General features: G+C 38.9%; 1 protein-coding gene across 2 annotated transcripts; it reads right to left on the reverse strand.

Annotated features, from left to right (window-relative positions):
• Positions 1-15,144: 15,144 nt before the first annotated feature.
• Positions 15,145-23,722, reverse strand: ESM1 (endothelial cell specific molecule 1). Of its 2 annotated transcripts, XM_004608425.2 has the most exons (3): positions 23,422-23,722; positions 19,613-19,765; positions 15,145-15,264 (listed from the first exon to the last, which is right to left on the reverse strand). In XM_004608425.2, the coding sequence occupies exons 1-3, from the start codon at positions 23,720-23,722 to the stop codon at positions 15,164-15,166; spliced, it is 555 nt and encodes a 184-aa protein (XP_004608482.1). In that variant the 3' UTR covers positions 15,145-15,163. The 2 variants fall into 2 exon arrangements, with proteins under 2 accessions (XP_004608482.1, XP_004608483.1); XM_004608426.1 differs by lacking the exon at positions 19,613-19,765 and having other exon boundaries at positions 15,164-15,264.
• Positions 23,723-24,083: the final 361 nt, after the last annotated feature.

Below are 24,083 nucleotides of genomic sequence, written 5' to 3' on the forward strand. Positions count from 1 at the left end.
ATTTCCTTCCTTGGAATCAGGCATCCAGGATCACCATGTGAATTCTACACGTTTCTAACACTGGCTTTGCTCAGTTCTATTCATAGAAAACCTTGGCCTGGCTCCAGGACTGGGTCACATTGTTTGTGTGGAATGAGGATGCACTCTGCTTTTTCAGAATAACAAGGTCCTGTTTTCGAGTCATAAAGGGAAAAACTTTTCCCACAGCATAACAGGAGCTGACTACATACACACAAGATGTGTCATTTGAAGAGACACAAAGAAAATGACCCCCCCACCCCCAAATCACACCCATTGCAGGTCCAGTGGCTGTATCCCAGCGTTGTCACACTCAGAATTCTGCCCCAAGCAAGAGCCTCCCTCTTTAACATTGCTCCTGACATTGTCAAAATTTAGAGAAATGAAAGCAGCCCCAACAAAAGCCCGGGGAAGAAAAATACATGCCAAAAGAGGGGCAAGCTTCAGGTTCAGTTTTCCTCATGAGATACTTGCATCTGTAAAACACAGTGGTTCTGCATTCTTGACCATCCAAGCCTACTCTGTTTTTGCCACGTGTGGGTGTTATACCCTCACCTCCACCCTAAACCCCATGTAGACTAAAAGATGAAGAACTAGTGTTTGGGGGATGGGCACCCCCATCAGCACTCAAGGCTTACTCCTGGCTCTGCGCTCAGGGGACACTCTTGGTGGTACTCAAGAGACCCTATGAGGTGTGGTGGATAGAACCCAAGTTGGCTACATTGAAAGCAAGCATTGTACCCACTGTATATCCTCCTGGCCCAATAGTAGTGCTTTTTTTGGTCTCTGATGTTTTTGTTTGTTTGTTTATTTGTTTGTTTTTATTAATGAATCACTGAATCACCGTGAGGGTACAGATACAGATTTACATATTTTCGTGCTTGTGTTTCAGTCATACAATGCTTAAGTACCCATCCCTCCATCAGTGCCTGTTCTCCTCCCCCGATGACCCCAACATTCCTCCCACCCCAGCATGGTCTCTGATGTTTATAACTGCCCTCAGCAGCAATAGGTAGTCACAGTCCTGAGCATTGTCCTTATAGTATTCAAAGTTAGGAACAAGTGTCATGCCACACTCCTTGTTGCAATGACAGGAGATGTAACAGAACAAAAGAGACAGAAAAACAAATGTCATGGAAAAGGTAATAAAATATATCAATGTTTTATGTTTTTTCTAAACATTTACTTTAGCATAAATTTTTAATTTATAGAAACATCTCAAGAATAAATAAATATATGTCCATATACCCTCCATTGAGAGTCCCCATATGTTAACATATTATCGAATTTACCTCATTTCCTCTATTTATATATATATACATATATGTTTTATTTTTCCTGTATGAGCATAGTCTGTATCCATTTAGGTAAGAGGGAAAAGAAAAGTTTTCAAAAGTGTACATCAAAAGAAGAAAGTCATCCATGTTAAAAAGCTGCCTCAAAGCAATTATGGATAATATTTTGTTATCTTTAATAATAAATCAATTTGGATAATAAACCAAATAAATCCTTTAAGAAATCAATAGTCAAGTTAAGCAAACATCTGGAGAAAACTCAAATGATCTCACTCATCTGTAGAAGATAAAGACAAAAAACAAGGGAATAGGCAGTACTAAACAATAGCAAACTCTTGGCCTCAGTTTACAAAACCAGTTAGGGAGCACTATGTGGGAAGAGGTCAGTAACTTTGTACATCAACATCAAAAGCATTAGTAGTATGGTATCTATGCTACCTAAAATAAATCTTTTAAATATTTTTAAGAAAAAAATAAATAAGTATTTTATAGAAAAATTAACATTTTTAGTTACATTTTTAATTAAAAATTAATAGTCAGACTTGGAGATAAAAGGGGGTTAGTCAGTAAGTGACTGCTTTCTGCCCTCCTATCACAACCATCGGCCTCCAGCTGGCTCCATCTAAACTGGCCAGCTCTCAGTACCAGCTATCAAGAAGCTTTCATCAACCCACAAATGGACATATCTGTGGGTTCTCTTCAAATAAACAATAACACAATCATCTGGACCTCTGCTTTCTTTTTTTTTTTTGCTTTTTGGGTCACACCTGGCGATGCACAGGGGTCACTCCTGGCTCATGCACTCAGGAATCACCCCTGGCGGTGCTCAGGGGACCATATGGGATGCTGGGATTCGAACCCGGGTCGGCCACATGCAAGGCAAACGCCCTACCCGCTGTGCTATCACTCCAGCCCCTGGACCTCTGCTTTCTTACTGATATATTTTATTACCTCAAGATCACAGTGTGAGTTTCTTGGTTCTCCAAGGCTCTTCCTCCTACAATCTCATAATGTGAATAACCAAATTTTCCATATATACTTACACCGTACATCTGTGTGTTTCTGTTTGTCCTATCCCTACCATTTCTGTGACTCTTTAAAGTAGGCATTTCAGTGTTCATAGTCTTAGCCTATTTCCATCAACTGTGGGAAAAATGAATTTTCCTTCAACCAGACTGCTGTGTAACTGTTTGGAGATAAGAGATTAAATAGCCCTAAACCAGACCAACTAGATTTTATCTTATTTTTTAAAGTGAAGTGAATTTTGCTTTTGAATACATCTATCAAAAACAGACCCCATTTTCAATTTTCTCCAGATTCTATAAGCCATGAAACATATTCCACAAGGGGGGGAGAGAGAGAGAGAGCGAGCGAGCGAGAGAGAGAGAGAGAGAGAGAGAGAGAGAGAGAGAGGTGCAAAAATATTCCAATCTCTGTTCTCAGATCCCTCCAGAGCTCTGTTTCATTAAATAACTAGAAAGTCAAGTGTAATCCCACACTTCCCGACCCCACATTTCCTAGGTTGTTTTCAAACCAAGAACTCAGCCGGTGCCAAGGCTAGCAGGAGCTCCTGAGCTAGCCAACATTCCTTGATTTCCTTTGAGAGGTTAAAAGAAAAGGCAGCTTAAAACGCATTATATAAGGGGGAAAAAGTATGAACAAATTAAGGGGAAACTACAAAGGAAGCGGGCCAAGTCCCAAAATAAAAGGCAGGAATAGAAAACTAAAAATACCCTACAGGGAAGTGTGCCACATCTGTGAGACAGACTCCCTTGCATTCTCCTGAAGAGAATTGCACCTTTTTTTTTCCAGGGGCATGCTAATAATTGTTTGGAGATTTAAATAGAACACTGTTATGCATTCTTTAAAAATAGTCACTTCTTTTGTAGAATTGTGACAGTTTCAAATGCTATTAATTGAATTTCACTGATTGCCATGAACCTTTATTTGAACATCGTTATGTTAAAAAGTCAGCCCATTTTCTTCAACATTTTAATTTCATTTATTCACCTTTGACAGAAAATGTGAAAATATTTTAATTATTTAGGTGTTACTGCAATGAATGAACACTTGAAATCTCATAAGAAGAATGAGGTTGGCTCTATGGTAATACTCATCTGCCATTGGTTGGAGAGATAAGTCAGGTGCAGTGATAGGATAGAGAGACATGTGTAAGACAAGTGCAGAGGACCCTCACCTTTGTACATAAGCCACCTCCAAACTTTACACACAGGATGCACAGGACAGTGGGGTTAAACATCTGAAGTGAACAACGAGTGAATTTCTCTGAGTTCATCCCAGCCGCTTCTGACTCAAAACCTCTGTGTTCCTTCCACAGTATTAAGATGATCACAATATGTTTTACATAAGCTACCTGTTTAAATTAGCACAGTCACTGACAGAATGTTCATTGCCTACTTGTTCATTTTACTTGCTTTTGAAAAATGTATCATTTGGCAAGGCAGAGTACAGTCCCATGACTAAGTGCCATTTCTCCTGGCTATGTCTTCCAGTATTCAATCGTCAGATGATTATGGTAATCACTTCTTCCCCTTGGTGAAATATGATAGATTTTAAGAAAACTAAACCACATACAGGGAGGTGGCTATGTTGAGGCATTCACGATGTTTGTTCAATAATCACTTCCAAGTTGTTAATTCCTGTTTTCTCTAGACACAATAAAAACAGGAAATATTTACCAACTTCACAGGTGTCAGGAAATACTTTCGAAACCCTAGTGGCCTAAATCCCACCCTACCCCCCCACCCCACCCTTTAAGCAAATAACATTAACTTGCATAGGTGCAGAAGGTAAATTGTCATTTAAAATGCATGCTATGATCTAGACATTTTTCTCTACAGTTTCTAAGACTTCACTCACTGGCTTTGATTCTATTAGACTGAAGATTTGTTCCAGAAAAGAGACACAATGCATGAAAATGTGCTTCGTGTTTGCAATATTTGCAATAAAACTATAATTTTCTACATTTTCTTAGTTTGAAACCTATTTTCCACATCTAACAAAGTGCCAAGATAACAAACACATCTGAGAACTACTAAAATCTGAAAAAAATTAAAAATACAGGACTATGTCCTAAAGTCGCCATTTATGTAGTGGGACACTTCTTTGTTCTCAGGTGTTTAAATTTGCTGCAATTTACATTTTTTAAATGCAGTTATTCAGGAAATAACTATGAATGACAAGAATTTGGTGTGGTGCTCATATTTTTATTTATTTTCAATTTGAATTCTTTTTTATGAAACAAATCTGACAATTCATATGACATTGTCATGTGCTTTTTTTTCACTTAAATTTTAGTAAAAATTCTCCCAAGCTGCCACTTCTGATATCATAGTAAGTTGCATCCTCACCTGTTACCACACTCAGGCTGGCATCCTGGGACACTGAGGATACAGCCAGATCAGAATCTGTCTGGGATAGTCCTGCACTCTTGTATGTCCATCCATCAAATAAAAACTACCAAGAGTCTGCTACATCTGTTCCCAAGCCCATTTGTTCTCATAGTCTCTGCTCTTAATGACATATTATGAAATAAATAAACTAGCCATTTAAACAAGGATGAATGCTTCTAAGAAAGCTATGGTAAATGTTTTAAGGATATCTGCTAAAAAGTGTCATTTTGAAAAAAATACAACCTCTCTAAAGAGAAGACTCATGACACACTGGAAGGATCTTCACCTAAAGGAGGTTGAGCAAGGAAGACCAGGTGTGGTCGGTCTGCCTGCAGCCAGGATACCTGATCCTCTCTGAGCACTGATTACTCTGGTGCAAACAAATTCTACATCATCCTTTCTCAACTGGGGGCTAGTGGTCTCCCTATAGGTCTCCAGGATATTCTAAAGGGGCTGGAGTGAAAATTGTGTCAGTAGGAAGCCAAGGCATAAGCATAGGGGTCCAATCAGAAGGAAACATGTTTGGAAGGAGGCTGTTCTCCATCGCTCACAACATATGCATCTTCTCATTTCAAAGCCTAAATTATAGTCGAGTCTCAATTCTTCCTGTCCTTTCTTTAACTGGTACCTTATCAATAACCTTTTCATATTATTCATAATTTTTCAGTCCTATAAACTATTGCCACATTTGTTTATGTATTTTATACACCTAAAGAATTTACCTGTTCATTTTTATGCTCCCTGTTCTAAATAATTATTTTATGAATGAATTTATGAACATAGAATTTTTGCATAAAATATTCTTGTTAAAAATTTCACATACATATGTGAATAAATATGTGTATAAATGTGTGTAAAATGTGGATTTTAATAGTAAGCATATTTTAAGATTCATTCAAATAACTAAAATAAAATAATTTTAATTATTCAGGGTATTTAGATTGGGCAGATAAACCAAAAATATTAGTATGTTCATTTTAAAAAATAAAATAGAGAAAAAGGTACAATGATTTGTAGAATTTTCACGACTACAATTTTATAAAGGTTCCTCTCAACCTCACTAGCTCAGATATTCCTACTCCCGTATACTTTCTAGGAAGGAGGTGTGGAGTGTTTCAAAATAAATATAAAAGTCATGTCTCAACAGTCTACAGAATGGGAAAGGATATTTACCCAGTACCCATCCGATAAAGGGTTGATATCAAAGATATACAATGCACTGGTTGAACTCCACAAGAAGAAAACTGCCGACCCAATCAAAAAATGGGGTGGTGAATCAAAATGGATTAAAGACCTCAACATCAGACCACAAACCATAAGGTACATTGAAGACAAGGTCGGCAAAACCCTCCACGATATTGAAGATAAAAGTATCTTCAAAGATGACACGGAACTAAGCAATCTAGTAAAAACAGAGATCAACAAATGGGACTACATTAAACTAAAAAGCTTCTGCACCGCAAAAAATCAGTGACCAGAATACAAAGACTATCTACAGAATGGGAAAGGATATTTACACAATAGCCATCAAATAAGGGGTTGATATCAATGGTATATAAAGCACTGGTTGAACTCTACAAGAAGAAAACATCCAACCCCATCAAAAAAATGGGGCGAAGAAATGAACAGAAACTTTACCAAGGAAGAGATAAGAATGGCCAAAAGGCACATGAAAAAGTGCTCTACATCACTAATCATCAGAGAGATGCAGATCAAAACAACCACGAGATACCACCTCACACCAGAGACTAGCACACATCCAAAAGAACAAAAGCAACCGCTGTTGGAGAGGATGTGGGGAGAAAGGGACCCTTCTACACTGCTGGTGGGAATGCCGGCTAGTTCAGCCCTTTTGGAAAACAATATGGACGATTCTCAAAAAACTAGAGGTTGAGGGGCTGGAGTGATAGCACAGCGGGTAGGGCGTTTGCCTTCCACGCGGCCGACCCGGGTTTGAATCCCAGCATCCCCTGAGCACCGCCAGGAGTAATTCCTGAGTTCAGAGCCAGGAGTAACCCCTGTGCATCGCCGGGTGTGACCCAAAAAGAAAAAACAAAACAAAACAAAACAAAAAAAAACTAGAGGTTGAGTTCCCATTTGACCCAGCAATACCACTGCTGGGAATATATCCCAGAAAAGCCAAAAAGTATAGTCGAAATGACATCTGCACTTATATGTTCATCGCAGCACTGTTTACAATAGCCAGAATCTGGAAAAAACCTGAGTGCCCTAGAACAGATGACTGGTTAAAGAAACTCTGGTACATCTATACAATGGAATACTATGCAGCTGTTAGAAAAAATGAGGTCATGAATTTTGTATTTAAGTGGATCGGCATGAAAAGTTTCATGCTGAGTGAAATGAGTCAGAAAGAGAGAGACAGACATAGAAAGATTGCACTCATCTGTGGAATATAGAATAATAGACTATAAGACTAATACCCACGAATAGCATAAGTAAGTACCAGGAGGTTGTCTCCATGGCTTGGAGGCTGGTCTCTCATTCTGGGCAACTCAGGGAAGGGAACACCAAGTAAAATGTGGTCGGAGGTCATGTGGGGGAAGGGTGATGCGGGCTAAATATAAACTAGAGACTGAACACAATGGCCACTCAACACCTTTATTGCAAACCACAACACCTAATCAGAGAGAGAGAACAAAAGGGAATACCCTGCCATAGTGGCAGTGTGGGGTGGGGGGAGACGGGACTGGGGAGGGTGGGAGGGATGTTGGGTTTACTGGTGGTGGAGAATGGGCACTGGTGAAGGGATGGGTTATCGAACTTTGTATGGGGGAAGCATGAGCACAAAAATGTATAAATCTGTAACTGTCCCCTCACGTTGACTCACTAATTAAAAATAAACTATTAAAAAATAAAAAAAAACAAATTTAGGAAAAAAAATGGGGTGGTGAAATAAACAGAAAATTTCCCTAAGAAGAAATCCGAATGGCTGAGAGGCACATGAGAAAATGCTCGACATCACTAATCATCAGGGAGATGCAAATCAAAACAACATTGAGATATCATCTCACACCATAGAGACTGGCCCACATCCCAAAAAACCAAAGCAACCAGTGTTGGCATGGATGTGGGGAGAAAGTGACTCTCCTTCATTGCTAGTGGGAATGCTGACTTGTTCAGCCCTTTTGGAAAACAATATGGACTCTCAAAAAATAAGAAATTGAGCTTCCATTTGACCCAGCAATACCACTCCTGGGAATATATCCCGGAAAGGCAAAAAGGAATAGTAAAAATGACATCTGCATTTCTATGTTCATTGTAGCACTGTTTACAATAGCCAGAATTTGGAAAAAAACAAAGTGCCCAAAAACAGATGACTGGCTAAAGAATCTTTGGTACATCTACACAGTGGAATACTATGCAGCTGTTAGAAAAGATGAAGTCATGAAATTTGCATATAAGTGGATTAACATGGAAAGTATCATGTTAAGTGAAATGAGTCAGAAAGAGACAGACATAGAAATACTGCACTCATATGTGGAATAAAAAGTAGCAGAGAGGGGCTGGCGCAATAGCACAGTGAGTAGGGCGTTTGCCTTGCACGCGGCCGACCCGGGTTCGATTCCCAGCATCCCATATGGTCCCCTGAGCACCGCCAGGAGTAATTCCTGAGTGCAGAGCCAGGAGTAACCCCTGTGTATCGCCAGGTGTGACCCAAAAAGCAAAAAAAAAAAGTAGCAGAGAGGTACGAGCTTGCAATGATGCAACTTCTGGCATAAATTTCTCTGGACTTAGTTACTAAAATACTAAAATACAGAAATCCAAAACCGCACGGCCGCTATTGCGGCCACACGACCTCTTATCTCTTCATTCTCAGCAATGGAAAACAAATTATCAAATTCTTCCTTTTCAGCAGGTCCAACTCTGGAGGGGGGGACTCCAAACAATAATAGTGAGCTTTTTGCTGAAATATTGAATGTAATTAAAGTAAAGAGAAAGTAAAGTGAAATTTATCAGCTACACAGGCGAGGTGGGGGGTTGGGAGGGTGGAGAGGAGGTATACTGTGATTCTTGGTGGTGGAATATGTGCACTGGTGAAGGGATGGATGTTCGAGCATTGTATAACTGAGACTTAAGCCTGAAGCTTTGAGGTTTTTTTGGTTTTTTTTTTGGGGGGGTGGTTTGGGTCACACCTGGCGATGCACAGGGGTTACTCCTGGCTCTGCACTCAGGAATTACTCCTGGCGGTGCTCAGGGGACCATATGGGATGCTGGGATTTGAACCCAGGTCGGCCGCGTGCAAGGCAAACGCCCTACCCACTATGCTATCACTCCAGCCCCAAGCCTGAAAGCTTTGTAACTTTCCACATGGTGATTCAATAAAAAAAAGTCATGTCTCAAAACTCTACTGAGCATAATTTTACAAACTGGATTCACATAACCATATCAAATTCTCCTTGTTTCAGGGAGTCTATCTCCTTTTCTGACTGAAAACCCTGAGGCTAGCTGTGTCTAATCTTGGAGACAGAAGAGAAGGAAACAGTGCTCTTCTAGAAAAGAGGGTTTTTACTTGCAGACTCTCATCTGTCATTCCCAGATGACCTTCTGGAAAAGAGCTCCCAGCCATGCTGTTTTTGGCACCTCCATTCGGATTCCCATCCTGACCTCTCCAGATCTCTGCTGACCTCCTATCCTCAGTTCAGGCTAACACCTTACACAAGGCCCCTACTAACCACTCTTGAGGAATGTTTTCGTTTTCCTTTTGAGATCATGGGCTCCTTAATGACTTCCTAAGTTTGTGATACCTCCACCTCCATCATTTTATGATCTTCTGCTTGTTCCAGACATGTCCTCACTGATATTTCAACAGTCCTCACTACTTCAATAGTTGTGAATCTTCAAACAAAAAAAAATCAATAAAACAACTGCTTAAAAAATATAGCAATACATTTCTTCAGAAGGTCCCCAGTCATCAGGGTTTTTTATATCTTTTTTAATATTTTTAAAATTTTTCAATGAATCACCATGAGGCACAGTTACAGATTTATAAACTTTTTTAAAAATTTATTCTTTTATTGAATCACCATGTGGAAAGTTACAAAGCTTTCAGGTTTAAGTCTAAGTTATACAATGCTCGAACATCCATCCCTTCACCAGTGCACATATTCCACCACCAAGAATCACAGTATACCTCCCCCCACCCCCCACCTCCCCAGCCCCCCACCCTGCCTGTGTAAATGACAAATTTCACTTTACTTTCACTGTACTTTGGTTACATTCAATATTTCAGCAAAAAACTCACTATTACTGTTTGGAGTTTCACCCCCCTAAAGTCGGACCTGCTGAAAAGGAAGAATTTGATCATTTGTTTTTCATTGCTGAGAATGAAGAGATATGAGGTTGAGCAGCCGCAATAGCGGCCGCACGGTTTTGGATTTCTGTGTTTTAGTAACTAACAGACTTATAAACTTTTGTGCTTACATTTCAGTCATAAAATGATCAAGTACCCATCTCTCCACTAGTGCCTGTTCTCCACCATCAAAGTTCCCAGTATCCCTCCCATCCCCCCTCTCCAGCACCCCCTCTCCCTCTCCTTCCTACTCCCCCTCCCCTTTCTCTGTGGCAGGCACATTCTTTTTTTACTTTCTCTCTCCTTTAGGGTGTTGTTGTCTGTAATGCAAGTATTGAATGGCCATCATGTTTGGTCTATAGTCTACTTTCGGCATGCATCTCCCATCCCAAGCAGACCCTCCAAAAACCCTTTACCTGGTGTTCCCTTCTCTATCTGAGCAGCCATTTACCCCAGCATGTGAGGCCGGCTTCCAAGCTGTGGAGCAAACCTCCTTTTACTTATCTCTACTATCCTTGGGTGTTAATCTCCCATTCTGTTACTTTATATTCCACAGATGAGTGCCATATTTCTATGTCTGTCTCTGTCTTTCTGACTCATTTCACTTAACATACTTTCCATGTTGGTTCACTTATATGCAAATTTCATGACTTCATCTTTTCTAACAGCTGCATAGTATTCCATAGTGTAGATGTACCACAGTTTCTTTAACCAGTCATCTTTTCTTGGGCACTCAGGTATTTTTCCAGATTCTGGTTATTGTAAACAGTGCTGCAATGAACATACAAGTGCAAATGTTGTTTCTACTATATTTTTTTGCATCTCTGGAATATATTCCCAGAAGTGGTATCAAATGGGAGCTCAATTTCTAATTTTTTGAGAAATGTCCAGACTGTTTTCCAAAGGGGCTGAACCAGTCGGCATTCCCACCAGCAGTGAAGGAGAGTCCCTTTCTCCCCATATCCGCACCAACACTGGTTGCTTTTGTTGTTTTGGATGTGAGCCAGTCTCTGTGGTGTAAGATGATATCTCATTGTTTTTTTTGACCTGCATCTCCCCGAGATTAGTGATGAAGAGCATTTTTTCATGTGCCTTTCGGTCAACGGTTTTTGATCATACCTCAGTGTATGTCCTTTGTCGGCAATTCCAGAATTCCTTCCAGCCATGACTCTCTAAATGTGGTTCCCCAGACACAACATTCACACCAGTTGGAAGCTTGCTAAAATGGAAACTCCTGGGCCTCACATCAGACACACTAAATCAACAGTTGGTGTTTTAGCAGGACCTCTGGCTAAAGTTTGAAAACCACTGCCTCTGTATAAAGTGAAGCCTTAGATTAATGACAAGCATTAACTTACAGGTAATTAGGAATTTTGAATTTCCCTCCAAATGCGTATGTGATGTTAAAATTCATCTGTGGGTCCTTGGCTCCTAGGGATCTCAGAAAATCAGAGGTCTTCAATGAGGCCCAGTCTCATTCCATATTGAAGATAAATCGAGGGCAAAAGAACGGAATAAAATTCATGGGGAACCAGAAGTTCTCCCAAACTGCTTTTCACAGAAAATTAAGATTCATTTCTTCCATTATTGGCTACTATGAGCATCCCTTTCCCTTTTTTCTTCTCTTTTCTTTTTTTAGTTTTTGGGTCACACCTGGCAATGATGCGGAGTTTCCATCACGAGCAAGAATTTGAATACCCTACCCTTTGTACTTTCTCAACACCCCCCCCACACACACAGGCACACACCTTTACAGTTTTGCTACCTGCTTAGTGACGCCTCTGATGCCTGCAAGAGAAGCGCCACTCTGCTACCCAGTGAGCCCTCTGTGTCAGGTTCACTGTACCTAACACATGAACTCAGTTTTCAACCCATTCATGTCCCATTTGACAGAATAGCCATCCAAGAAAAAGCTGACAAGTAAAAGTGGAGAACAGACCATTTGCCTCTTAATCATTGCTGCTTTGCTGGAGACACAGACCTGTTACCTGTTTCATTTACTCATTCATTCCTTCGTTCAATCATTCATTCATCTACTGAACCATTCATACCTCTGTTTATTTCCCCATCCATCCTCCTATCCACTCATCTACCTAACCACTTGTCCATCATTTCATCCATCAATCTATCATTCGTTTCTGAAATAGTTATCATATGGAAAACATGCCAGTGTGGTTTCTCTACAGAATAAGGTCGAACCTTCTTGAAAACCACTGGGTATGGCATGCTCTTCTTGTTTTCTTTTGCCAGGATATTCTATTGAAGTGCTAGAAGAAAAATCTCAGATTTTCTATTTATTTCTTTATGTTTTTAAAGTTGTCTAGTTTGTTTTATAAATGAACACAGTGTGTTGATACTGTACTATGAATATAATTTTAAATTGCACATTCAAAGATGGTGTAGTCCAATGTTATGACGCACTAAGTGTTGGAATAGACAGTTGAAAATGTCCTAGCAGTTGGAATGATAAGTGGGAAGCTAGAAAATTTGTCTGCAAGTGAGAGCTAATGTAGCTGTTCCCCTTTAATTTTCCTGCTGCTTTTCAGGCCAATAGTGACTGCAGAACCAGGAGCAGAGGCAAATCCTGCCCCAGCCTAGCTACTGTTCCATAGCCACTGCAGCACCATGTGGAGTTGGCTTGGGCTCCAGGGAAACACAACAGATCTTTAAGGACCCTCACTCCCGGAAGTGCATGCATCATGATTTCATTGCACACTGGTGAAAGTCAAGGTTTCAGTGTTTTACGCATTTATTTTAAAAGAATATTGATATATTACATAATGTAACTTTTAATCTCAGTCCTATTATTTCTCTCAGATTTTAAAATATGGATTTTTAATCCTTCATATTTTAAAGGAATTTTAATTCAGGAAATCTGAGGTTTTTTCTTGGTAGAGTTGTATACTATTTTTTAGCATTTTGCCAATTTACTTTAAGTGTTTTAATAATTTTTCCATATAGATAAGTGAACATATTTTCCATTTTAGGCAGGATCTCTCAAGCATCAAAGCTGTGTTACTTAATTCTTTCATAGACACTGAAGCTTTGTCTTTGCCATGTTTGCTTCAGTGTAACAATTTTCAAAAGTATTAGGAAATAATAACAAAAAATAAATGTAATATTAATTATGAATGGGAACATGAACGAGATACTTAAACTGTTTAAAGCAAAAAAGGGTCCACATGTTTAGACCTGTAATATGAGACAATCAACTGACAACTGAAATGTAGTGATTGCTCTATGACGAGCCCAAACACACTATGTTTCTTGTAGAGCCTAAACAGTGCACAGAAGCACTCAGTTCCTTGATGGCAAGGCTTCTACATTCAAAAAGTTAAAATTCAGGAAGAGAAAATTACACAAAACAGGAAAGACAACATATGCTCTAATTTAGAGCATGAGCTGTGTAAGAAAGCTCCCCAAATAGCAAGCCTGCAACCTCAAATCTTTGCTCTACAGCAAACTTAGGACATCGACAGACAACAGAAAAGTTCATATTTTTCTTTTGCTCTTTATTTATTTATTTATTTATTTTGCCTCCATAGAATGGGTTAATACATAGGGACTGTCTAGCGAAGGAAAGTTCTAAGACACAAGTAAACCAAAAGTATGAGGCAAAGAAATAAATATTCTGGACCGTTTTGACAAAAGAAACTGTCAAAAAGTTAGCATAAACTTAATTTGAGGAACCTATTCTTTAACATGTAAGAAAGAGTTCTTATTCATTGAATAAATGGTTTCAATAACTTTCAAGTTGTGAATGTGCTCAGAACAGCTGTGTCTTGCTTTTTACTGAACAATAATAAACTTTTACTTTTCAGACAAATCCTAACAGCTTATTCAGCTTTCATTCAAAAGCCCTCCCACACACTCATTCACAACTTTGTTGGCAAGTTTTGAGAATAAAATGTAAGTAAACAGTGAAAATGATTCTTAAATAACTCTGCACTACAAATAAAACACATTTGCAAATATTTCCTAACAAGCTAGTCCAATAGACCTAATTTGTGCTGATTCCTCCACATATACTTCCTAATCCTACTTATCAACCAAGTTTAACAAGGAAAATGAAATATAGACTATAGTTAACATTTCCTGATGAAAATAAACTCTTTCCCAAACCTCCTAAAATAGCATGTAGTAATTTAAATTTAAAACTCAAGTCACTGAACTTACTTCTAAATAAACTCCCTGTTGCTTACTTTTGACATTTTACAAATTTACAATGACTAAACATTTCTAGGATTCTCTTATGCTTCTGATTATTAATATTAACAATAAATTTAGCATGCCATAGATTTTAAACCTCATGTTGTTATACCTTTATCCAATAACCATTATAGTCCTTTCTCAAGGGGATGATTCATACAAACATAATTTCTTAAATATATAAATATTTGCCCTCAGATCACCCTCAATGATCAAAATACTTCCTGTTTCTCTCTGAAATGGCATTCTTTGAGATCATTTATGAAAGTTTACATTTGCTTCTGCCCTAGAACTTTCCTGCAAAAATGGATAACCCAGGAAATCCATGAGTACCTCTTTTGAAATGTGCCACATTTAGAGTTGCTATCAAACACCCACAGGTTCAAATAGCTAAATATCTCCAGGGATCATTTAGTTTTGACTTTTCCCAAAATTAAAAAAGTAACACACACGCAATTACTTCTCATTGAGGCTACTATTCGAAAGACTTAAATATTATACTCCCTCCCCCCCCCCATTTTTTCTTGTTCTTCATTCATCTTCCATCATGGCTGCCAACCTTAACTTCTGAGTCCCAGAGCCAGAAGCTCACTGTGGTCTCCAGGTTGGGCTAGCTTTCTCCTCAGCTGACCTGCTTCCATGTTAAGATCTTTTCATTTGTACTCTTAGTTTTTCAGTATTACCAGAAATACATTTTAAACAAGTCTATATTCACTCAAAGAACTAATAAACATCTACCTAAAAGTGTCCAGTCCTAAGTATCTTGTGGATTGTTAGTAGCCTTCTTTTTTTCTGGGCCCACCCTAAGTCATACTTGATCTCCAAAAAGTACATGTTCATATGCTATCATCTAAGCTGTTCCTAAAGTATTGACTGTGTGTTGAATAACTGTCTTCTCTTATAAGTCACATCCAAGTTCAGCGTGGATTTAACCATTTCATCACTGGAGACCTGGCAGTGTTCTCTTTCACAAGCTCTTCTCTCACAGCGTGGCCATCTCCAGATGCCATGTCGTGCTCTGAAAATAGAAGGAATACAAATCATGTCCAGATGTTGGTAACTCAAAGATCCATAGAACTTTGTCTTGTTTTTGTGCTATAATGGAATTTATTCTGAAATCTCTCATAGTGTCAAAGAGACTAAGCTAACAGTATTCACAAATTCCTGTCAATTAGTGTCTTCAGCCTAAAATTACACCCCCTGATTTTTTTAATTTTCAGGAATTATTTATCATCATACCTGCCATTAACCCAACACACACTTATCCTTTCACCCTCTGCAGTGTATCACTAGAATATTAGCTCTGGAGAGTAGAAACTATGTTTTGTACATCATTACATTAGAGCCTAGGATAGAGTAGACACTTGATAAAAACTGTGGAATGAGCCAATGCTTCGAGAATAAATCTGCAAGTTAGATATTCTATGATCTAGTATGGGCGAGAGATTAGGTTATTGATATGACTCTAGAAGACAGAGGAAAGATCAAAGGACAGACCTTTAAATAGTTCTTGCTTACATAATAATAAAAGTTAATAATATTTAGAATCTTCTCAAATAAAATGCTCTGCCTCTAGGAGCAGAAGGTGTGTTTGCGTCATCAGCGCATGTCCTGTAATGGAATGCTGTTTGATTAGTGTGCCTGGCAGATGAGAAAGCATGTGAATTCATGAAACATTCCATATCTTATTGTAGCCCCTCTCCCCCACCACTGCCCATGTTTCCTGTCAATTCTCAGTCCTGGAAAATGGGAAAGTTCACTACTAAAACCCACATGACAGTATAGAAATTTCCAGAAAACCTAATATGATCTTGATATGGAAGGCAGACATCCAGAAGTCTCTGTATTAAAGAGAGTGTAGGTTATTTATTTGGTTCTCAAAGGCTGAGCTCACTTTGTGCAGACGTGATGTGAAGCCCATAGCAGGACTGAAGTCCCAGGTTCTTCCTATAAAATTGTGCCTCCTGAACCCCAGGAAGTCCTAGATAGGCAATTCTTATCCAAACAGAGGTGCTCCTAAGACAGACTCTCAATGAGGCCGTTAGGATATTCCCCTTTTAACTTAATAATGATTAAAGTTTATAAATATTAAACCAGGAACTATCTTCTATTTCATCTTAGGTTCACAAAATATCATTTGGTCAAAAATGTTTTTCCATAAATTTTTATAAGAATCTCAACACCTAACTTTAATACAGAAAAAAAAGATTGGAGTAAACTATAATGTAACTTCCTTGCAATGAAATGCCTGTTTCTAAGGCATATGTATAGTAATCAAGATATCTGCAGAATCTTCAAGCTAAGGAGGGTGACAAATTGGAGAGAAAGACAGAATGACAATCCTGTGAATGACAGGAAAGATGTACCCCTTTTAGTGTAGCTAGATGACCCTAGGCAAGACACCAAAAAAGTCTCATTGAGGATTATTCCAAAGGCATTTGCACAGTGTTCTTTAAATACCAACACAGATTCACAAGGGGTTCAATTTTTGCTATATAAGAAAGTTTAGCTGCAACGTGAAGTGGATGAAGAGACATGTGAGCATTGTTTCTTCCAAACCCCTTATAGCCTCTGTTTTTAGAAAGTGAAATAAAAATCAGTGCAAATACCTGAGGCAGTTAGCTGTCCTAAGACAGTAAATTTCGAGCTTGTATTCAGAGCAATCAAATAATTCCAAATATTTTTATGCCTCAAAATAGATCAGTAGTTTCCAGGGGCAGGGGCTATATAGAAAGCATTTAATGAGTGCTTTGGTTTTAATCTGGAGCTGATGAAAACATTCTAGAACTAACAAGAAAATCTGGCTATGTAACATTGTGAGTGAATCATTGTAAATATAAGAAATGCCATTGAATTTCTCACTTTAATATAGTTGATTTTCACCCATTTGGGGGCCACACCTAGCTGTGCTCAGGCACTACTCCCAGCTCTGTGCTCAAGGGAACATGTGGAGCCAGTGATGAAACCTGGGCCTCCTGCCTGGGCAGCATGCACTCAGTTCACTGAGCTATTGCCCTAAAATATTACTTTTATGTTGTATAAATTTTACCTCAATGAAATAAAAGTTCACATAAGCACAAAAGTTTGTAAGTCTATAACTGTATCTCATGGTGATTCATTAAAAAATATTTTTTTAAAAAAATTCCTAGCATTTTAATTTAGTTTCTTGCTTTAAATGCAGCTGCTTGGTTAATCACTTGTATCACTTGTCATCCCATTGCTCATCGATTTGCTCAAGCGGGCTCCAGTATTGTCTCCATTGGTCCCTGTCGTGTGCTAGTGTCGACCAATGGCTTGGTTAATAACAAAATTTAATCTTTAATTCTTAAGGTTTTTACAAAGTTAATAAGTAGTATAAGAAAAGAAAAAAGTTTTAAAACTTAAAATTCAACTTTCTTCCATTTTACTTTTCAAGGACTACTTAGAGATAAAACATAACTATCTAAAATATTAATAATGTCCTTAATATCCAGATAAAATATTAACATTATTTATATGTTTTAGATAGTTTTATTTTAAATTGATGGACATAGTCACAATTAAAATTGATAACTCATTTTATTTATTTATTTATTTTTCAAAAGGCTCGAGTCTCCTCTCCTAAGTGTGCTAATTCTGCTGGGTTTTATTTATTTATCAATTTTTTTACTTTATTCTTGGGTCACATCCAGTGATACTCAGGGGTTGCTCCTAGCTCTGCACTCAGGAATTGCTAATGACAGTGCTTGGGTGATCAAACCCAGGCCGGCAAACACCCTACCTGCTGTACTATCACTCCAGCCCCTGATAACTCATTTTAAAACATAGTGTTTTCTCTTTATCTTTATCCCCTTAATTATACCCACATATAAGGAGGAGGCATTGCTCTGTAGCACTGTCATCCCGTTGTTCATCAATTTACTCAAGCAGGCACCAGTAATGTCTCCATTGTGAGGCTTGTTGTTACTGTTTTTGGTATATCAAATACACCACGGGTAGCTTGCCAGGCTCTGCCGTGCAGGCAGGATACTCCCAATAGCTTGCTGGGCTCTTTAAGAGGGACGGAGGAATCAAACTGGGGTTGGCCACGTGAAAGGCAAATGCCCTAGCCGCTGTTCTATGGCTCCAGTCCGTAAGGAGGTAGAGGTGGAAAATAGGTACATCTGGCAAATATTTCAAATCTCAATTTGAAGTGCAAAGGACCAGAGATAAAAACTAAATAAAAAGGACTTGCACCATCAACTACTTATATCAAGGACAGATATTGTATGTTGCTATGGCTATGCTATTTAAATGGGATACTTTCTCAAAGCCTTAATTGTCTGTTTATTCAACAAGATAAGCAAATATGAACAAAATAGCACTGCAGAGACTATTTCACTCTCACATTCTAAACTGTGTAAGAAATATGCATACACTGACAAGCAGCATCCATGTACTACTAATTATCAAGTTTTCATCATTGATACTACCCCCCCATCCTCTATAACATCTATAAAAATGTATGCTTGGAATTATTTCTATAAATGCTTCCATTTGTTGTCTTTCTTTGAGGGAGAGAGAAAATATTTCATATTTTATATCTTGGGTCTAAAATTCTACCCAGCAAATTCCTCAGAATATGTTTTCTATGTGAGTCGGGAGAGAAGCACATATATAAAAGAGACCACTGAAGAATTTAAAGAATGCTGGATATCTTAGTTGGTAGTTTTGTAACATGTCTTTTGGTACTTGATAACATTTCTTCTTTATATAAACCAAATAAGCTTTATGAGAAATTTAAAAATCCTCCAAATTATTTAAAAATGCTGTTTGTTTGGGGCCAAACCCAGTGGTATTCAGCACTTACTCCCAGCTGTGCTCTCAGGGATCACCCCTGTCAGGGCTCGGAAAACCATAAGGGATTCCCAAGATTGAGCCCAGATCAGCCCTGTTCAACACACTATCACTCTGGCCCTAGAAAGTTTTTTTAAAAAAGTAAACAGCAACTATAACTAAACTCAACAGCTACCCACCTTTCTCCTCTGAAAGAAATAAAGGAAACATAATGATTTAATACAGCCTCTTTCACTCCTGGAGAGTTCCAAAGTTATTATTTTTTTTTATTATTTTATTTTATTAGCGAATCACTATGAGACAAAGTTACAGACTTACAGGTTTTCATGCTTACATTTCAGTAATACAATGATCGAGTGCCCATCCCTCCACCAGTGCCCATTTTCCACCACCAATAGTCCCAGCACTTCCCACCACTACCACCTTATCCCCTTCACCCCACCCTGCCTCTGTGGCAGGGCATTCCCATTTTCTCACTCTCTCTTTTTGGGCGTTGTCTAAACTGAAAAGGAAAACTCTGGTTATAAGTTCCAACCAGAAGCAGTTCTTACCTGAGTGAGAAACAAATGTCCTTTTGGAAGACTTGACTGATGGAGTCTGGTAGAAGGAAAACTGCAGGCATCTGCCAGTGGCCCTGTCACAGAGGCCTGACTGACAGTTGCAAGTTTTTCTGCATTCCATGCCAAAGGTGCCATAGGGGCAGTCTGTGGGCAAAGCAGGGGGGTGGGGTGGGGTTGGTTAGAGCAGTTGGTTGTGCTGGGGCCTCTAGCCTCTCAGCCTCTGTGTGCTCAAAACTCCAACGTTCTGACTTTAAACTAAATCCCAATTCTCAAAAATACTGGCTTTGGAAGTTGAAACTGTTCTTCACAAAAGTGAAATCACAGATATGACCAAATAACAAATGCTTCACTTGTAGTATTCTGCCATTGAAATAAATTAAGGACAGTTACAGGTTACCAGTATCTTTGATTCAAACTTCATTCTGTCTAGCTCTGCTTAAGTACCAACAGATTTCCATAGATGACCTCTGCCCCAGTTCAAATTTCACTTTAATTACAAATGAAATTAAAAATCAGTTGAATTTTTAGATCTTCTTTTAGAGGCTAGGATCTTTAAGTCACTTTATTTAAAGTGTATTTACAAGTAATTGATTGTTTTTCATGCTTTGGAATGAACTAGAAGTGAAGAGGGTTAAGTGAGGTCTCATCTAGTCTTTCATTAAGGAACCAATTTTCAGCCTCCTCAACTTTTATCAGCAATCTCATCTGCTAAGATGGCAGTGCAGTTTATCTAAACCCTGCAGAGCTTAAGAGTATTCACTAGTAAAATCTCTACAAAACTAAAATACAATGTGAAGAAGAAAGGGGAGTGTCTTATTTATGCACCCACTCAAATCTGAAAGCTTATAGAAGTTCAATGTTTTTTTTTCTTAGACCAAAACATACTACACTGAGAAAAAGGAAAAACTTATTTATTAAAAATGAATTATTTTTATGCTGTTTTAAAGCCAAGAAAAAGACATGCAATGCATTTATACCCTTGGTATGAGATTATCCTGGCAATGTACAATTACTACAGATAATGAGACAGATGGTGAGGCTTTTGAGTCTTTAGAATTTCATATTCCATATTCCTAGAATGCAAAAAAGCACAGTAGAAATGACATCTGTACCTATATGTTCATTGCCACACTGTTCACAATAGCCAAAATCTTGAAACAACCCAAGTGCCCTAGAACAGATGACTGATTAAAGAAACTTTGGTACATCTACACAATGGAATACTATGCAGCTATTAGAAGAGATGAAGTCATGAAATTTGCTTATAAATGGATAGACATGGAGAATATCATGCTAAGTGAAGTGAGTCAGAAAGAGAGGGACAGACATAGAAGGACTGCACTTTTTTGTGGAGTGTAGAATAACATCACATGAGGCTGACACCCAAGGACAGTAGATACAAGGGCCAGGAGGATTGCCCCATAGCTGGAAGACTGCTTCATGAATGGAGGGGAGAAGCAGATGGAATAGAGAAGGGATCACTAAGAAAATGATGACTGGAGGAATTAGTCGGGATGGGAGATGCATTCCGAAAGTAGATAATGGACCAAACATGATTTCTCAGTGTCTCTACTGCAAGCTATAATGCCCAAAAGTAGAGACAGAGTATGGGGAATATTGTCTGCCATAGAGGCAGGGGGAGGGTGAGAAAGAGGAGGGGGATATACTGGGGATATTGATGGTGGAGAATGTGCACTGGTGGAGGGATGGGTGTTTGATCATTGTGTGATTGTAACCCAAACACGACAGCTTGTAACTATCTCACAGTGATTCAATGAAATTTAAAAAATAAAAATAAATTTAAAAGAATTTCATATTCCACAAAGTGACCAAGTTTGGTATTAATTGAATATTTGTCTAAAAGAGACTTAGATTTGCTCCTCTTGCTTGGGTTACAGAGGATCCTGGTTTTAAGCATTGGCTTCTCTGCTTTAACATCCTTAAAAGGGATCCTGGAAAAAGTCTGCTGCATATAAGCACAGGCCCAGGATTAATGTGTGTCTCCTGTGATACCATGAACTAAAACTTGAGCCAAATTCTCAGTTATAATTCTATTGTAACCCTTCATGGATTGAATAGTGCTGGGAAGATATAGTGGGTGTTAAATAAATATTTGTTGCTCCGCTGATTGTTATCTGTGCCACACAATGCCAAACATCTGAATATTTAGAAAACAGTGGGATATGCAGCTGAAGTTCAGTTTTCATGTGAGGGGTCTACAAAAAGTTGGAGGAGAGTTTGCCTTTAGCCAAATAGAATATCTCCAGCTAGAGTTCCCCAGGCTCATAGGGCTTTATTTCAAGCAGAGAGAAAGCAATGTTGGAAGTAGACTTGCTTACAATCTAAAGAATACCCAGGAGTGCATATACTTTTAAAATATATTTAATGAATATGCTCAATTATTATCAGGGTCACGCTACATCAATAAATTCAGTAAAACAACTCCAGATGTTTTAGTTGTTGCTTTCTCCATATGTTACACTTATAGAGATAACTTTTATGACAAGGAAAAAAGCAATCCACTGCATAGACTTGCTATATCATAAGTATGATTGTGTTAACCACTTCCTCCCTAATTTCCTAATGCGAAGTGCCCTATTTTCTCAGCTGATAAGTCCTGTTATATACAGAAAATACAGATTCTCTTCAGCTGAATAAAATGCATGTGCACATTTCCAAAGAAAACATTTCCTTAATACTCTGTCATTGATTATAACAAAAATAAAACTCCCCCAAAGTAAAAAATTTCTCCCTATGTTTCAAGCATTTACTTGTTCCTTAACTTTTAGTACATTTTTCCAAATTAAAAGAAAAAGTTGTCTAAAGTTGCAAGTTGTCTAAAAGGTAAGAGAATTCATGAAAATAACTCAATGCTGAATTATTATTATTCAGATTAAACAAATAAAATGTAAAAATTATTTAGAACTTTCCAATCCTTCTAATGATTTTAAAAGGTTTTTTTGTATTAGAAAACTGAGGAATGAAACTATAACATGTGTGATTGATATTGTATTAAAGCTCTTTAATAATGATTCACATAATGAACATTTTTTAATTAATATTAATTTGATTCTAAACACTTTAAACATGAAAAAAGAGTCACCAAGAGACAAATTAAAGCCTAACTACATGGGTTAACTATCATTTCAAGCTAACGAAAATTTTCTTGAAGTCTGTAAGACTGCCAACTCATTCTTTACAGACTTCCAATTTTTATTCTGCTTGATTGTTGTTTTTGCTTGTCTTACAGCAGCTGCTGTCTTTAGAGATGGCCAGAAATCTTTATAATGGGAACTAAGATTGACTTTCAACTTCCAAGGTATGCTCTTCCAAGAATGTGAGATTTTTGCTTAGCAAAGCCCACCCCACTGCCGAGTGCATTAGCCTTTCTCATAAGTGCTTCATCTTGAGAGATGCTGCTCTCCCGTGCACCCTTTTAAGATCAAAGAATCCCTAAGCCCAGGGCTGGAAACCACTCTCAGAGGCTATCTGAACTCTCCCTAACAAACTACCTGTCAAGTTTCTAAAATTTTCCAGAAAAGGAGCAATGCAATCTTCCATTGCCTTTTTTTTTCTTCCTCTCATTAAATCTCCTGAACAGCAGGAATGAAACCTTGATGCCAGGCTCTAAGCATCTTTCTGCAACTCGGGGAGCAGATGCAATTGGCAAACAACCCTCCCTTCTAGGACAACCCCTCAGTGGACCTACCCCCACCTGCCCACCTGCAGCCTCCTCAGAGGATGAGCCTCAGCCCTGTGGGTTCCCTGGTCTGGGAGCAGCCCAGGGAATCCCTCTTTACCTTTGCAGATACCGTATTCGTCCCCAAAAGCATCCTCCTCGTGGTAGAACTGACACCTCAGCCCCGGGCCACACTTGACACCGTCCATGCCGGACACGGTGCGGTAGCAGGTTTCTCCCCGGTCGGCCGCGCACACACGGCAGCAGCCGCAGTCGTCCAGCACAGTCCTCTTGCAACGCAAAGAGCTGCAGTGCGTGGTGTCGCAGTGCTCCGGGCAGTCCACCGCGTACTTGGTGCTCCAGGCCATGGCCAGGTGCGCAGGGAGCAGGAGCGTGGCCAGCAGCAGCAGGAGGCTCTTCATGTTCCCCGTGGGCTCGGGCACAGCTTCCTGTGGCTGCGTGCTCTTGGCCGGCCTGAAGCAGCAGTCCAAAGTGGTAGCTGCTCCCCTCTGCCTACACGTTTAGGAGTTTTATACACTGGGTTGCCCGCATGCCTCCCCGTCATCAATTTCCTCAACCCAGCAGCAGCGCTGTCCTCCTGCCAGGCTCTCTTGTTTTAGTTTATGAAATCCAGGATGAAGGCTGGATTAACACACTGCTGCCATCCAGGAATTGAAAAGCCCACGCTGATGTCATCTGTTATGTTTAGATGGTTGTTTTGCATGAGGACGAAAAAACTCACTCACATCCGTCTCAAGGGCTCAAGGACGTCTGTGAAAGGGA

Source organism: Sorex araneus, chromosome 1, assembly GCF_027595985.1.
Source record: "Sorex araneus isolate mSorAra2 chromosome 1, mSorAra2.pri, whole genome shotgun sequence".
Taxonomy (NCBI): domain Eukaryota; kingdom Metazoa; phylum Chordata; class Mammalia; order Eulipotyphla; family Soricidae; genus Sorex; species Sorex araneus.

Bases quoted from the DNA above. Each gene is read 5' to 3' on its own strand.
- ESM1 (XM_004608425.2), bottom strand. From the start codon at position 23,722: ATGAAGAGCCTCCTGCTGCTGCTGGCCACGCTCCTGCTCCCTGCGCAC. The intron at 19,766-23,421 runs GTAAAGAGGGAT...CTTTGCCCACAG, and splicing joins CGAATACGGTATCTGCAAAG to ACTGCCCCTATGGCACCTTT. The intron at 15,265-19,612 runs GTAAGAACTGCT...TTCTATTTTCAG, and splicing joins GACATTTGTTTCTCACTCAG to AGCACGACATGGCATCTGGA.